A 13,609-nucleotide genomic window follows, 5' to 3' on the forward strand; every position below is an offset into this window, starting at 1 on the left:
GAGGCAGAGTCCTCATCCACCGGTCCAGCCCCCACAGTGTGTAGAGGAGGAAGCGACTTACCCAAGGTCACAGCATATAAGTGACAAAGCTGAGACTCAAACCCAGGCCTCCTGACCCCAAAGCCTGAGCCTGCACCTCTGCAGGAAGCTGCCTCCCACAACCAAAATGACAGAAACCTGCCGGAGGCTGGGCCCAGCCTCCAGCCCCGAGGTGAGAGCAGGAAGAACACTCCCCCCTAGGGGCAGGGGCAGCGAGTCTGGTTCCTTTGGTCTGTCCTCCCCAAGGTTGTCTTCTCTTAAAAAGCAGGTGTGGAGTGCCTCTTCCTCTAGGAAGCCTTCCCTTCAGGCCCTGTCTCCCCCACCCCCTTCATGAGCCCCCTCTCATTTTATTAGGCTGCGTTGTAAACGTCTCCCCTGGGGCTGGGACACACCTGCCTGGGCTCTGCGTCCGCGGAGGCTGGCACAGTGAGTGCTGGCGGCCCGTGCTGCTGGATGAGTGTCGTGCAGTCCTGACCCAGACCAGCCTGAACTGCTCCTGACCTGCTCCCAGCTCCCAGCCTGGCTAAGACGCACACTCGCCCTTCAGGAATTCGCACTGCTCCTTGGTGACAACATGCACTTCCAAAGTCACAGCCAGCCCCACTTTGGGTCCACTTTGTGACTGTTGTCCCATAGGGTTGACCCTGTGCCCCATGCAGAGCCACCCTTTGGACATCACGGGGTTAGGAATTGGACCTGGTTTTCCACCATCACGCCTGGCTTTGCACAGACCCAGGACTCAGGCACACTCGCTCTTCTGGGGCATTCGCTCTTCTTTGTAAATGACTAGAGTTTGGGCTCAAGCGGGGACAAGACAGAAGACACGAGAAGCACCTGGAGAAGGATTCACATTCCTGTGTACTGAAGTCTGAGGAGGGACCAGCCAGGTCATGGAAGAAGCCCACCCAGCCCCTCCCCAAAGAGCATTTAATACACAGCTGACGGACTGAACGACAAACTTTATTAGAAACGCTCCTCATTCATCAGTCAAATTCACATTAAAGTGGGGGGAGGCAGTGCCGTCTGGGGCTCTGGTATCCCACTGCTGTGACAATTTCCAGTTAACAACGAGTCTGGGCAGAGAGCGTCAAGAACACATGAGAGATGCCCAACGGTGGCGGCGGCGACAGCAGCAGCAGCAGCGTCTTCCACGAGAGGACCCGGCTCCGAGCGGGCGGAGAGGGTGCCTCCCACATCCGCCCTTCCAGTTACAAGGCTGCCCCCAAGGCCCCAAGCTGATAAATTAACAGCACAGCACATCTGAAACAGAAACAAACTCGTACAGTCTCCTAAAGTGAAAAAATAATTCGCTCAAATAAAGCTTTGTGGCAGCCAGGCTGCCTCCTGAATGCATGGTTGCCTGGAGCCCCTCAGCACCCCAGGAAGGCTCCCCAGCCTGAGGACATCACCCACTTGGGTGTCACAATGCCCCCAATTCCCCTCATAGCACCTTTGGACCAAGTACTGCCCTCACCACACTCCTCTTTTAAAATGCAACGCTGCTTAAAATAATACTACTAAAGGATATACTCTGTCCCTGGGTGAATTAGTCAGACTCAGCTTCCCTGAATAGAGGTGCCTGGAGCATCCGGAGGATGTGGGGGGCAGGCAGGGCGGCCCTTGGAAGGGAGGTAAAGGACGTTCACAGAGGTGAGCTCCCAGGGTCTAACACCACTTTGTCCACTTGCCAGTTCTGCAGCTGGGCATCCCCGGGTAAAGTCTTCCAAAGGGGCACAAAGTCCTAACGTGTCACCACAATCCCGCTGCCCTGGCAAGGGGTGGGGCCCGGAGGGGCACGGCCATCAGGCTGCTCTCCTCAGTCATTATTCAGAGGCAATCTTCTCCCCGAGCTGGCCGACCCTCCCGCAGCCCTGTCTGCACCGGGGCGCACGGCAGAAAGTCTCCCGCCCAAACGCCTGTTCATTGTCTGGAGGAAGGAAGCAGGCTCTCCGATCAATACCAGCGGCCGCAGCGTCCCGGGCGGCGGCAGGATCTCGGCGGGCGCAGGCTCCAGACTCCTCGTGGCTTCCAAGGAGGTGTCTGACGTGAGGGCTGCGGCCAAGGCAGCAAATACTGTCGGCAACAGACATATCGCGTCCAAGCTTGGGAGCACGTCCTGGCCTTTCAAAGAGCTGCACGTCCCGGGGGGCGGGGTGCGGAGGACCCCTTCCTGGCCGTACTGCGTGACCGTGAAGGACAGCGCGGCCCTCGGCCCGCTCACTGGTACTGCAGGTAGTTTTTGAGAGACTGAGGCAGCGGCAGGGAGCCGATGTCCTGGAGGCGCGGGCGGCCCAGCGCCGAGCGGATGCATCTCCGGCACAGGTCCATCAGCGGCAGGGGCTCGGCTGCAAGGACAGGGAAGCGGGTTAGCGTCTCGCCGGTGCCTTCCTCCCACCTCCCCTCCCCCGCCCACCCGCTGCACACCACCGGCCCACCTGCTCCTCGCAGCGGACCTTCAGGGCCCCGGGCTCCTCCTCTGAGGAGGCTTCTCTGGTTACATTAGCTGCAGAAGGCTTAGAGCAGTGTTTTTCAAACTCTGGGATGCAAACCAATTAGACTAAAGAATCGTGGGGTCAATTCATCGGGTGGTGACCAGCAATTAAAAGAACAAAAAGAAGAAAGAGAAATGGAGAGCAATGCCCATAGCAAGGGCAAATATTGTTCCATGAAAGTTTTGTCTCCGATGTGGGTTTTTAGTGGGTCTCAATGTAAGAAATGCTTCTCTCTGTAGGTCATGATAACAATGAGAGCCGCTGACCCAGGGTGGATCTACAAGGGCTTCCTCTTAAAAACAGGGTAGGTCAGGGGAGGCTGTTTGAAATGCCTTTGAACCCTCAAACTTATCCTATAGCCTCTTTTGATGGTCAGCAGAGGGATGCATTTTCTCCCAATATCCAGTTCTGGAAAAATTCATGAATTAAAATCCATAAGCCATGGAACCTCTGGACGTAGGACCAAGTTTAACTAGGTTTATTGCAGACATACTTATTAAGCTCTTATTCTCTTCCAGGCCCTTTGATTGGCCCCGGAGATAGAGAGACAAGTAAGCCAAGGCCAGAGGGAGCCCTGGAAGTGGAGGAAGGCTCGTGGTCTGGGAGTTTAAACAGGTGAATACCTGTAATAGAGTGTGACCTACGCAATAATTCCTAAATGCATAGGGCCAGAAGCTGGGCAGTTCCTGCATGGAAGAGTTGTTTCAAAGCTTCAAAGAGAGGATACTTGAAGGGGGTTTTGAAGGGTGAATAGGAGTTTTATGTGATGTGAGGTTGGGGAGGGTGTTCTAGGCAGAGAGAACAGGCAAAGGCACAGAGGCATAAAACAGGACAGGCTAGGAGGTCTGGAGGAGAGGAATGGTGCCACTCAGCTGGATCAGCAATGAAGATGATGGTGGTCACACATTGTCTCGTACGGCTTGTACAGGCCTAGTTTCCCAGGCCTATAGGAACGTGCTAGAGGCCTGAAGCTGCATCTTAACACTTTTTTGGGACCTAAACAAGTGATATTTTAAAAGCATTCTATAATGTGCTAAGATATAATGAAACCATACATGGTAAATACTGACACAAGAGTTGTGATGGGAATACTATCACAAGGGAGGGGAGCTGGTCAACAGTGTTTCGTAGGGATTTCCACTGACTAGAGCTGCAGCGTTAACAAAGAGAGCCATTAGGATGAAGCGGGACTCGGCTGGGGCGTTACGCACAAGAGTGTATCCAGCTCCCCCTCATATGAGGCGAGGCCGCATGGGGCAAATCTGCATGGAGTGTTGGTGGCTTTAAACACTGTCACCTGCGTACCCTCTTTTGATCCTCACACAGACCCTTTCGGTTGGCCAGGGAGGCCTGGGCATCCCCTTTTCCAGGCCCAGAAGGCAGATCACTCACTCCAGTCACATGGTCTCACAGTCACCATGCCTAGGCCAACACTTGACACCCCCTCAAGGCGTCCCCATTTCTCCCCTAGCAACACCCCTGCACCCAGCTCTCCTGCTCCCTTTCCATACCTGGTTCTGCTCCCAGCTTTGCATGCCCCCCAAATCATGCTTCTGTGAACCCCTTGCCCTCCCCCTGACCCAAATTCTCCCGTCCTCCACATCTTGCTGGAAGCTGACCTCCCCCTGCAAGGTTCCAGGGTCTCCGTTTAGTTCCCATAGCCCAGGGCTGCCTGTGCCACTGGATGCTGGGGAGAAAGAAAACCAACAGACCTTGTTAAATGAGCAGCTGCTACCTACCTACCAGGTAGTGTGAGGAACGCAAGGGACTTGTAGCTGCTCTTTACGGAAGGCTTGTCAGGGGGCCAGGTGCTGTGCCCAGCTCTGTATTTGTATCAGCTCACAGGCATGTATGTGAGCTCAAACTCAGACCACAACAACCTCTTGGGGTCGGAACTATTATTATCATCCTCATTTTAAGGAGGAGGAAACGGAAACACAGAGAGGGTAAGTCACTTGCACAAGGACAGACAGCTGGCAAGTGGTAAAGCCTGAAGTCGAACCCAGGCAGCTGGAAGCTGGAACCTGTCTTATATCTTAACCACATTTATTGAGCATCTCTTCTGTCCCCTTTGCTACGCTAGGTTTATCTCATTTAGATGTGACCGTGCCTACTTTAGAGAAAGGAAACTGAGGCTCAGAGAGATGTCCAGAATCATACAGCCCCAAAGCCTATATTTAGAGCTGCGTGCTGCCTCCCTGAAACACCGTGCTTTAGAGTGAGAAGTGAAGGAGAGGGTCTCCTGTCTCCCAGGCGCACTGCAGAATATGACACAGTCCACAGGCTCTTACTTGGGCTCCGACCCCTTCCCAGCTCACCCTCGCCCACCTCTCCCGCGGTGAGGTCTGCACCCACCTCAGCCGCTGCCCTGCAACCAAGATGCCTTTTCTGCTCCCACACCCATCCATTCCAGTGTGGACCCCGCCAGCCACATTCCCGTTCTCATGCTCTTCGGGGCCATGTTGGACCCCACCTCCTCCGCACATGCCCTCCTGGGGATCTCCAGGAATCTGGAGTCTCTGATTTTGAGCTCTGCCAACTACAAGTTTGTGCCTTTGGGAAGCGTACTCTGAGCCCTTGTTTCTTCATCTGTAAAGTGGAGCAACAATTCCCAGGTTACAGAGAGGATGGAAGGAGAAGGCATGTGCACAGGACCTCACCCGGGGCACCGTGTGAATGGGAGCTCCGGAAGCGCTGGTCCCCACTCACGGCCGTTGGCGGCACACACCTGGGCACCGTGCACCACCCTGACCGGACGTGCTCTCTTCCTCCACTCAGACAAAGGTGGCAAGGATTTTCAGTTTCATTCATTTATCAATGAATGGTCACAAGGAGACTCTGAACTTCTTAAAGGACATGACCCTGACCCATCTGTCTTAGGACCCCCACCCCCCAGCCTGGGTCTGTCACAAAGGGATGGCCCAGAAATGTCTGCTAAATGAAGGTCTGACTTGCTGCTTTGGGCATGTCTTCCGTAGCTGTTTTAAGCTATTGAAAGGAATTGCTCTTACCTGGCGGCATTTCTGTCTTAGCTCCCCGCTCTCCTGTGAGCCCCCTGAGAACAGGGCAGGTGCTAACTGACCAGAGGCTCGTGGTGAGGGTCAAATGAGTTAGGAAGTGGAAAGCACTTGACATGGTGACCAGCACACAGTAGGTGCTTCATAGGTGCCCTCCTAGCTATCTCCTCCCATCTGGGCATTTGGTTGGTGGCCCTTTGTGAGGATACGCTTGGGGAGGGCCGTTAACAAGGTCGGCTCTGGCTGGGGGCCAGAAGCTCCTTCTCCAAGTGAGGGGAGATGGGCTTGCATTTTGCGTCAGGAAATTTTGAGCTGTTAACGTTTGATCATCATTGCCAGAGCTTCAGAGCTTTCTGAATCCCTTCAAAATTCTCAGCACATACTGGGTCCTCAACGCCTTGCGCCTGAGCCTTGTCAGCACCCAATCCCTGTGTGTCCTCTGCCTGGTTAGGAGCTGAAGGGGAGGGAAGAGCCCCGTTTATCCTCATTCCTCTGCAGTCACTGCAGTCAATCCAGAGCCCAAACGCGAAAGGAAGCGAGACAGAGGATGGAGTTCGGAGCACGTCTCAGCTCTAAATGTGAACTATATCTCATCCTCCCTCACTTCTGGGGGAACTTCACACTGACGACTGCACGGCGAGCCCCAGTGCACAGAGAAAGCCGGTGGTGCAGCTGTGGGGCTTCCAGAGCCCCGAGGATGCCCGGTGTCGGATGCCGACCTCCGACTCCTCTTTCTCACTCCCGCTGGCTTTGGAGCCCTTCGCAGAACTGCCAAATGTCGAGGCTTAGAAATGATCACCCCAGTGGGGAGAGAAACAGAATCTTTCAGCATGGGAGCCATTCTCAGAAATATTTTCTGACTAAAGATAAAATTAAGAAGGAATCATTGTTTGCAAAAGCAAATATCCAAATGGCCAATAAATATACGAAAAAGTGCTCAACTTCATGAATCATCAGAGAAGAGCAAATTAACACCATCATGTGACTCTGCTGTATCCAACCAGAATGGCTAAAACGAAAACAAGACAGCAAGTGCTGGTGAGAATGTGGAGCAACTGGAACTCTCGTAATGCTGCGGGGGAGGGGGGGCATGTAAAATGGCGCAACCACCTTGGAGAACTGGGAGCATCTCCTACAGCTGAACCTACGGCCTGCAGGTTTACTCTGGCGGACACACTCACCAAAGTGCACGTGCACAAGCGCTCATAGAAGCAGTATTTGTATCCACACGGAACCGGAAACAACAGCTCTACTGTCCGTCAACAGTGGAATGTATACATAAACTGTGCGTCTTCACTAGTGGAATACTCACCAGCCCTGAGAAAGAAGGAACCACAATCACAGCAAAAACATGTGAATCACTCAAACATAATTTTGAGTGACCGAAAAGTACATTTTGTGTGACTTCATCTGTATAGAGTTCAAAAACATGATGACCAAGTTAGGGCAGGGGTGACATTGGGGGAGCAGTGATGGGGGAGGCAGGAGGGAACTCCTCGTGGGGGGTGTTGTTCTGCTCCTTTATCTGAGTCCTGCTACACCAGTGTGTTCAGTTGGTAAAAATCATCAAGCTTCATCATCTGAGATTGGTACACTTTTGGCATATATGTTCTACTTCAAAAACAAGTTCACATTAAAAACAGTAAGTCACTGACCGAGTTAGGAGTGCCTCGGCTCCACAGTGGTGGGTGTGGACACAATGCAAACCAGGCATCGTCCCACCTGCAGCAATGGGGCCAAGTGGGGAAGGCGCTGCCTTGGAATCCCAGCTCCCGTTCCCACAGGTGGGCCAGAGAGCCGGCTCACCTTCTCAGAGCCACGTTTTCCTCATCTGTGAAACGGGGATAGCGACACCTCCATCCACGTGTTGTGAGGATGGTATGACACAACACGCCCCTTACCTTAAAGGTGTTCTCTCTACAGTATGTCTTATTTCAGGCCATCAGCCCAAGAGGTACCTTTAAAACTAGTGATAATTTACTTATTGTGGTTCTAAAAATGCCTCAGCATCATCCTAATTGACAACAATGCTCTGCTCTTGATGAAGATTTACTGGAGCCAGGGCTGGGTGTCTGGTTCTGTGCTAAAAATATCACAAGGCAATCATTTCCACAGTTCTCCACTGACTCGAATTTTCCATAATTCTCCACCACTCCCCACTGCACGACCCCGAGTAAGCTACACAACTGCCCAGGGACTCTGCTTTGCTGTTGATACAGTGGGGGCGTCAGCTCATCTGGTCACAACAGTCCACAACAGATGGAAATGGTGGGGAGCTTGGCACAGGGACTGGGGGTCTGAGTTGCTCCCCTGGGCCCTTTGAAGTCTCCTCCGACTGCAATGGGGAGATAGCAAGACGTGAGTCACCACCTACCCGCATGCCTGCATTTGTATTTTGAAAAAACATCAGCGTTTTAAGGTTAAGAGGTGAAATTCTTTTGCAACAGTTTCAGACAACGGTCAGCAGATGGGGAAGGCTTGAGTGACAGTCCTGAAATCTGAACTTAAGGAGACCTGGGCACCGTTTGTTTCCCAGAAAAGAAATGAGAAGACACATACATAGGCAAGCACACACACACTGTGCGTGTCAGACACTGTGCTAATCACTTGTCCACTGACACCTGTCCACTGTCCAAAGGCTCAGAGAATTGCCTGCATGCCTCCGGGCCTCCCCTCATGCTGCTCCTTCAGCTAGAACACCTTTCCCTGCACTGCCTGCCAGAAGCCTGCCTCCTCTTTCAGGACCCAAATCAAGAGTCACCTCCTCCCCAATGACTTGGTTCCTCTGCCCTCTGGGTCTGCACCTGTCAGGTGTCAATCCACTTAGTTAATTACACAAATGGACAAAGGTGTCATTACCCACTTACGTCTAAAATATGGCATTTCTGGACCTCCTTGCTCTGTTGTGGTCGACAGACCTCAGCTCACATCTCGAAAGCATTTGGAATCTGGAGCTTTTCCTTAGCAGTTTTCACTGTTTCCCCAGCGGAAAGGGCTGTGACTGCAGCCGGGACACAAGCAGCATCTTCAGATGAACTCTGAGCCCACAGGCGTCCTCGGCACAGATGGTGCCCACAGCCACGGTGGGGCCCTCATTTTCCCCCGGGATAGAGGGTGATCAGGTCACCTCGTGTGCACAGAGGAGTGTCGTACAGCAAGCGTCCCAAACAACGCACAGCCTTCCCAAGCCATACCGCAGAGCGAGGGCGTGGGAAACCTCCGAGGGGAGAACGCAGAACAGGGGGTTCTGGCTAGAAAACGCCGCCTGAACCATATGGGGCTGTGCTCAAGGGGGCAGCCTGGGCCCACACGCTTGGACTCCTCCGCCCAGCATCCCCCTGAAACGACAGAAGAGGGGTGAGTGTGTGAAGGACCTGACAACAGTGCTGGAAAGCAGGAAAGGCAGTCAGCAGCCCGGACAGGAGGGCAAGTTCCAGGAAGACAGAAAGCAGTGGACAGGAGGGTGGAGAAATTAGGCAGAGAACCAGCAGCCCCACGCCAAGGGGCACGTGGCTCTTACCAAAGGAGCCCGGAGAAGCCCCGAGCTCCAGCAACGAAGGGCAGACTGGGCATGGAGCAAACGTCGGGGTCATCCCTTAAAGAACTCTAAGCCCAGCCTCTGGGGCAGCTGTGTGCCCCTCTCTGCCCCAGCTGAACCTGCGCCTGTTCTCTGAACGAGGTGCGCAGCCTCGCGGAGGCTCCTGGTCAGCGTCGAGGTCCAACAGAGGACCGAATGGAACATGAGTGAGCCCTTCTCCACAGCAGAAGCGGCCACGGCGGATGGTGGAAATGAGAAGACACTTCCACCTGGATGATGTGCCCAAGGGTCTAGCCGGCCCACAAGCTCCCTGACCCAGTACCCAACAGGAAAGTATGTCCAGCAAAATATTCTCACCCAAAGACTCCACGGTAGTCCCAGGCAGAGGGGAGCTACTCTGCTGCAGAGTAAACAGCCACTACATTTTCAGATGTGCCCAGTGGCTCTAAAAGAAGAGCCTCTACCCACCCAGTCTGAAAGTTACTCAAGGAGGTGCTCCAGCAAGATTAAAAAGGATTCCGAGAAACAGGATGGCACGAGCTTCCAGGAAAAGAGGAGAGTAAATGAAATACAGAAGCAAAGGAAGGTAGAATGAATGATACGAAGATCCGTTAGCTCATGATGCTGGGAAGAGCCTCCTTCCAGTGGCCATTGTTTCTCTAAAGTGCATCCCCCATAATGCTCTGTGCCTCCTTCCCTCCAACGCCAGCCCTCAGCTTCCCCACCACCCAAATCTCCCATTGCGCCCTCTGGAACTGCTGCTCCACACACAGAAAACTGCACCCCCACCTTCTGAGCGCTCCCTCCACCTCCCGCCTTAACTGCACCGAGTATGCTCTCCCAGGACACCACTGCCCTTCAGCCTTCTCTGGGGGCTGCTTGTGCTCCCAGGGCCAGGGGGTGGGGCAAGGCTCCTTGCTCCCTCTTGCCACACGTGAAGCTCTGCCGCCTCCATCTGCTTGGGAGAAGTCCCAGCTCCTCCATGGCTCATGCCACTCGGCTGCGTCCTCTCCCGATTGATCCTTGCTGCTGTCATCTACTGACCTCTGGCGCCTCGTTTGTCAGGGCTCTGCCCTGGCCTCCCAGGTCCCCTCTCCACCCACACCTGCCATCCCCGATGACAGAATCCTCCACAGGCACAACCCTCTCGTCACTCAGGCTCCTGGTTCTGGACCGCCTCATCCTCAGGGACGCTCTCCTCTACCCAGCTACCCCTCGCTGGGCCACACCATGGACCTCAGCCTCACCCCTAAATGCCCCTTCCAGTACCCCGGTCTCTGACCACCGGATCAGCCACTCTCACTGTGACCATTATTTCCCCTCACGGAGACCTCTAGGCCACAGAGCCCCCACTTTTTGCTCAATCCATCGACATTCCTTCTCTTCACCTCCCTCCTCACCCAGCTCAACACTTTCCTACTCCTGGGGACAAAGGGTCTGGGGGCAGACAGGCAGGATGGGATGGCTGGTAAGTGGGGGCGCAGGGGGGGTGCTGGGGAATGAACTGGGAGCAAGAAGCACCTTGAGTTCAGCTCATCTCTGCTCAGTTCCATTTCAGGGCCTCCCTCCCGATCTGCCACACAGCTGAGCGGAAAGTGGCTGCACAGCTGGCAGTCCTGGGCTCTGGCCGGCCTCGGCCACCAGCTGCCAGAGTGGCCACGCCTTCCTCCTCAGGGCCCCAGCCTCTACCAGTGCTGCAAGTCACTTGGCAAGAAGGCCCAGGGTTCTTTCCACCAGCTGACACACTTGGCACAATAGAAACCACATTTCACCCTGGCAATGGAAGGACTCTGACTGGGCCCAATCAAATTAGGTTTAAACGCACATGAAAAAGTGAATGGCAAGGGCTCTGATGCTGGGAAATAAATGTTACATGAGCCTTGGAGACCCAGGGCCGTGGCTCCCAAGCTGCTGGCACAGGCCAGGTGGGCTTCCTGGGGGAGGTGGTGCTGAGCCAGGCCCAGGGGGGCTGATTGGCTATAACCTGCTGTTATTTCTTAGGCAGGGCTGGCTGCTTAGAGACTGCACTCTGCTTTACCGAGTGAGGCTCTTTTTAGCCACAGGTTCACATTAGCATTGTCAAAGGAATGTGGGATCTGGTGACCAGAATCCCTCATCCGAGGGCCTTCTGTCCACAGGCACTCTCCACCACGCTGGCTGAGATCTCAGCAGGGCTGGGGCTGCCTGTCTGCTCACTGTGCTGCATGCTCTGGGTGAGCCGAAGCCAGGTCGGGGTTAGCTAGTGCCCTCTCCCAGCTGTGAGGAAGAATGAATGGCTCCAGGCAGGCGTCAGGGACTCAGGCCCTCCTGGGGGCTTTGTGGCCTCGGCCCCTGTTGGGCCTTCTCAGCCTGTAAGCAGATGCAGCCTGGAGGAACCTTTGTGTGTTTGGGCTGGGAAGGAGTGGGGGATGGAAGAAGGTCCCGTCACTTGCCGGCTGGGGAGCCTGGCTGGGGTGGGGAGCTGTACTGGGGAGGAATCCCAGCTCAGCCCCCACCCCAGGACAAAGCCAGGGACCCTCTCCTTCAGCAGCTTGAAATTTCTCTGAATAACATACGATGTCTTCATTGGCCTGTTCTGCAGAAGGAGAAATCAAGGCATGAAGAACATCACTGTTTTAATTAAAGCCTTCTCAGGAAGAGTTTGGAAGGATACCCGAGTTCTAATGTCATTTTGTGGACTTGGAGGATAAAGTCTTATCCCACTGGTGCTCATCACACATGCACGTATTCACCAAGCTTCTACTTACAAACTTGCTTTGTAGGACCCGTGCAGGGAGCAGGGCACAGAGAACTTCACAGGGCTAGAGACAGGACAGGGAGACCTAAATAAATAGTGGCAGCCAGAGGGGTCCGTGCTTAAGAGAAGGAATTGTAGGGGAAGCTGCGAGAGCCAGGAAGAGGGGCACCTAACCCAGCCTGGGGGTATCCAGGACGGCTTCCTGGAGGAGGCTGCAGCAAAGAAGTTTTAGAGGATGAATAAGAGTAGCTCTACTGCAGGGTGAGAAGGATGTTTATTGGCTCCGAAGACATATCTCTGAGACATAGTCAAAGAAATCTCTTTTACGTAACACTGGGAAAACTATTCCCAGATGACGCTTTGAGGAAACATTAATCAATTGTTGGAGAAAATCTCTTCTGTTAAAAAAAAAGTCACTGTCCTCACCTCATGGGAACAGAGGCTGTGCCCCAGATATCTTAGTCAAGAGCCCGTGCAGGCGCCCAGGAGTGTCGGGGGATGAATCTGCCAGGGGACGTCCTGGGCATCACTTGATGTGTGTGCATCACTTTTCCAATGAAAACATTTCTAAAGAGGCACATCTCCCCTTCCTTTCTCCTATCCCTCAATTCTGACCAGAATGATCAATACGGGTATTCCTGAAGCCTGAGACACTTTTATTTTGGAGAGGAAACTAAAATGACTCCATAGACCGCAATTTAATGTGTACTTAGTGCCTACTATCACCCGAGTTAGGGATGCCGCCACACCAGCCTCCACCCTGGCTCGAGTCTGGGACCCCAGTGAGCTCGTCAGAGTGTGGTCCGTGGACCAGCAGCCTCGGCTTGGCCTGGGAGCCTGCTGGAAATCGACTGCATCAGAACCAGCGTTTTAACGAGATCCTCAGTGATTCCCACACACCCGTCTACAGACCTACTCCGTGGGGTTGCCCCACAGACACCGCAACACCCTGCAGTGAAAGCAAGTACCTCCCGTTCCTCCTCACCACTGTGCTTCTCCCATGGGATCCCTGTCCTGGGGGCCACGTCCCAGGCTCCCAAGCCTGGACCGTCAGACACACTCATCACGCCCCTCCTCTGCCCTCCAAGTCCACCCCACCCCCAAGCCCTTCCATGTCCACCTTCTAAACATCTCTGTTCCATCTTGGCTTCCCATCTTCATGACCAGCCCTCTGGTCACTTCCTGACTCCACCAGAAAGAGCAGCCTCCCGTTTTCTCTGCCTCTGCCCCTCCCCATCCAGCACAGCTCATGCCCTCTGCTGGGAGCGCCTCCCTAGGTCTCAGCATCCCCCTCCCCTCTCATCACTATGGTGACTGACTGAGGAGTTTATGGGACAACCCCAGTTGGAAACAGCCTGTTGTGGTTGTCAGACATCATTGTCTAATTTTCGGTTCAGGAAATGTGGTCTCCCAGCCCCCGCCTGCCATAAATCCCTGACCCCCTGCCGTGCTCCAGGATGGTTCCCTGCTGGGGGTGTTATCTTCACCCCGTAGACCGTGGGCTCCCACAGGAGGGACTGGCTTTTGTCCTTGCTGCCCAGCCCTTACAGCTCTGCTTCGGCCATCCTGGGCGCTTGGTCAGTGGGAAGGAGCAGGCTGCTGTCTGGGAGAGGGGAGGCAGCTGCAATGAGCCTTCGTCTCTACAAAGGAAACTCCGGCCCAGCTCTTCTGGTGCAGGGAATGAATAAAAACAGTCGTCCTTTCATACTGTCCTAAGTTGGCTAAAGAACCCTCCAGCAAGGTTCCCGTAGGCAGACAGAATTAGTAACACACTGTGCCAGTTCTC

The 13,609-nt window shown here is 54.2% G+C and overlaps 1 protein-coding gene across 1 annotated transcript in view; it reads right to left on the reverse strand.

Annotated features, from left to right (window-relative positions):
* Positions 1-978: 978 nt before the first annotated feature.
* Positions 979-13,609, reverse strand: part of SPSB4 (splA/ryanodine receptor domain and SOCS box containing 4) — a 61,654-nt gene continuing 49,023 nt past the window's right edge. Inside the window, 1 exon segment of the mRNA XM_058551967.1 lies at positions 979-2,384. Coding sequence (XP_058407950.1) covers positions 2,257-2,384 — 128 coding nt within the window. The 3' untranslated portion in view covers positions 979-2,256.

The sequence above is a fragment of the Diceros bicornis genome, chromosome 2 (genome assembly GCF_020826845.1).
Source record: "Diceros bicornis minor isolate mBicDic1 chromosome 2, mDicBic1.mat.cur, whole genome shotgun sequence".
NCBI classification, from domain to species: domain Eukaryota; kingdom Metazoa; phylum Chordata; class Mammalia; order Perissodactyla; family Rhinocerotidae; genus Diceros; species Diceros bicornis.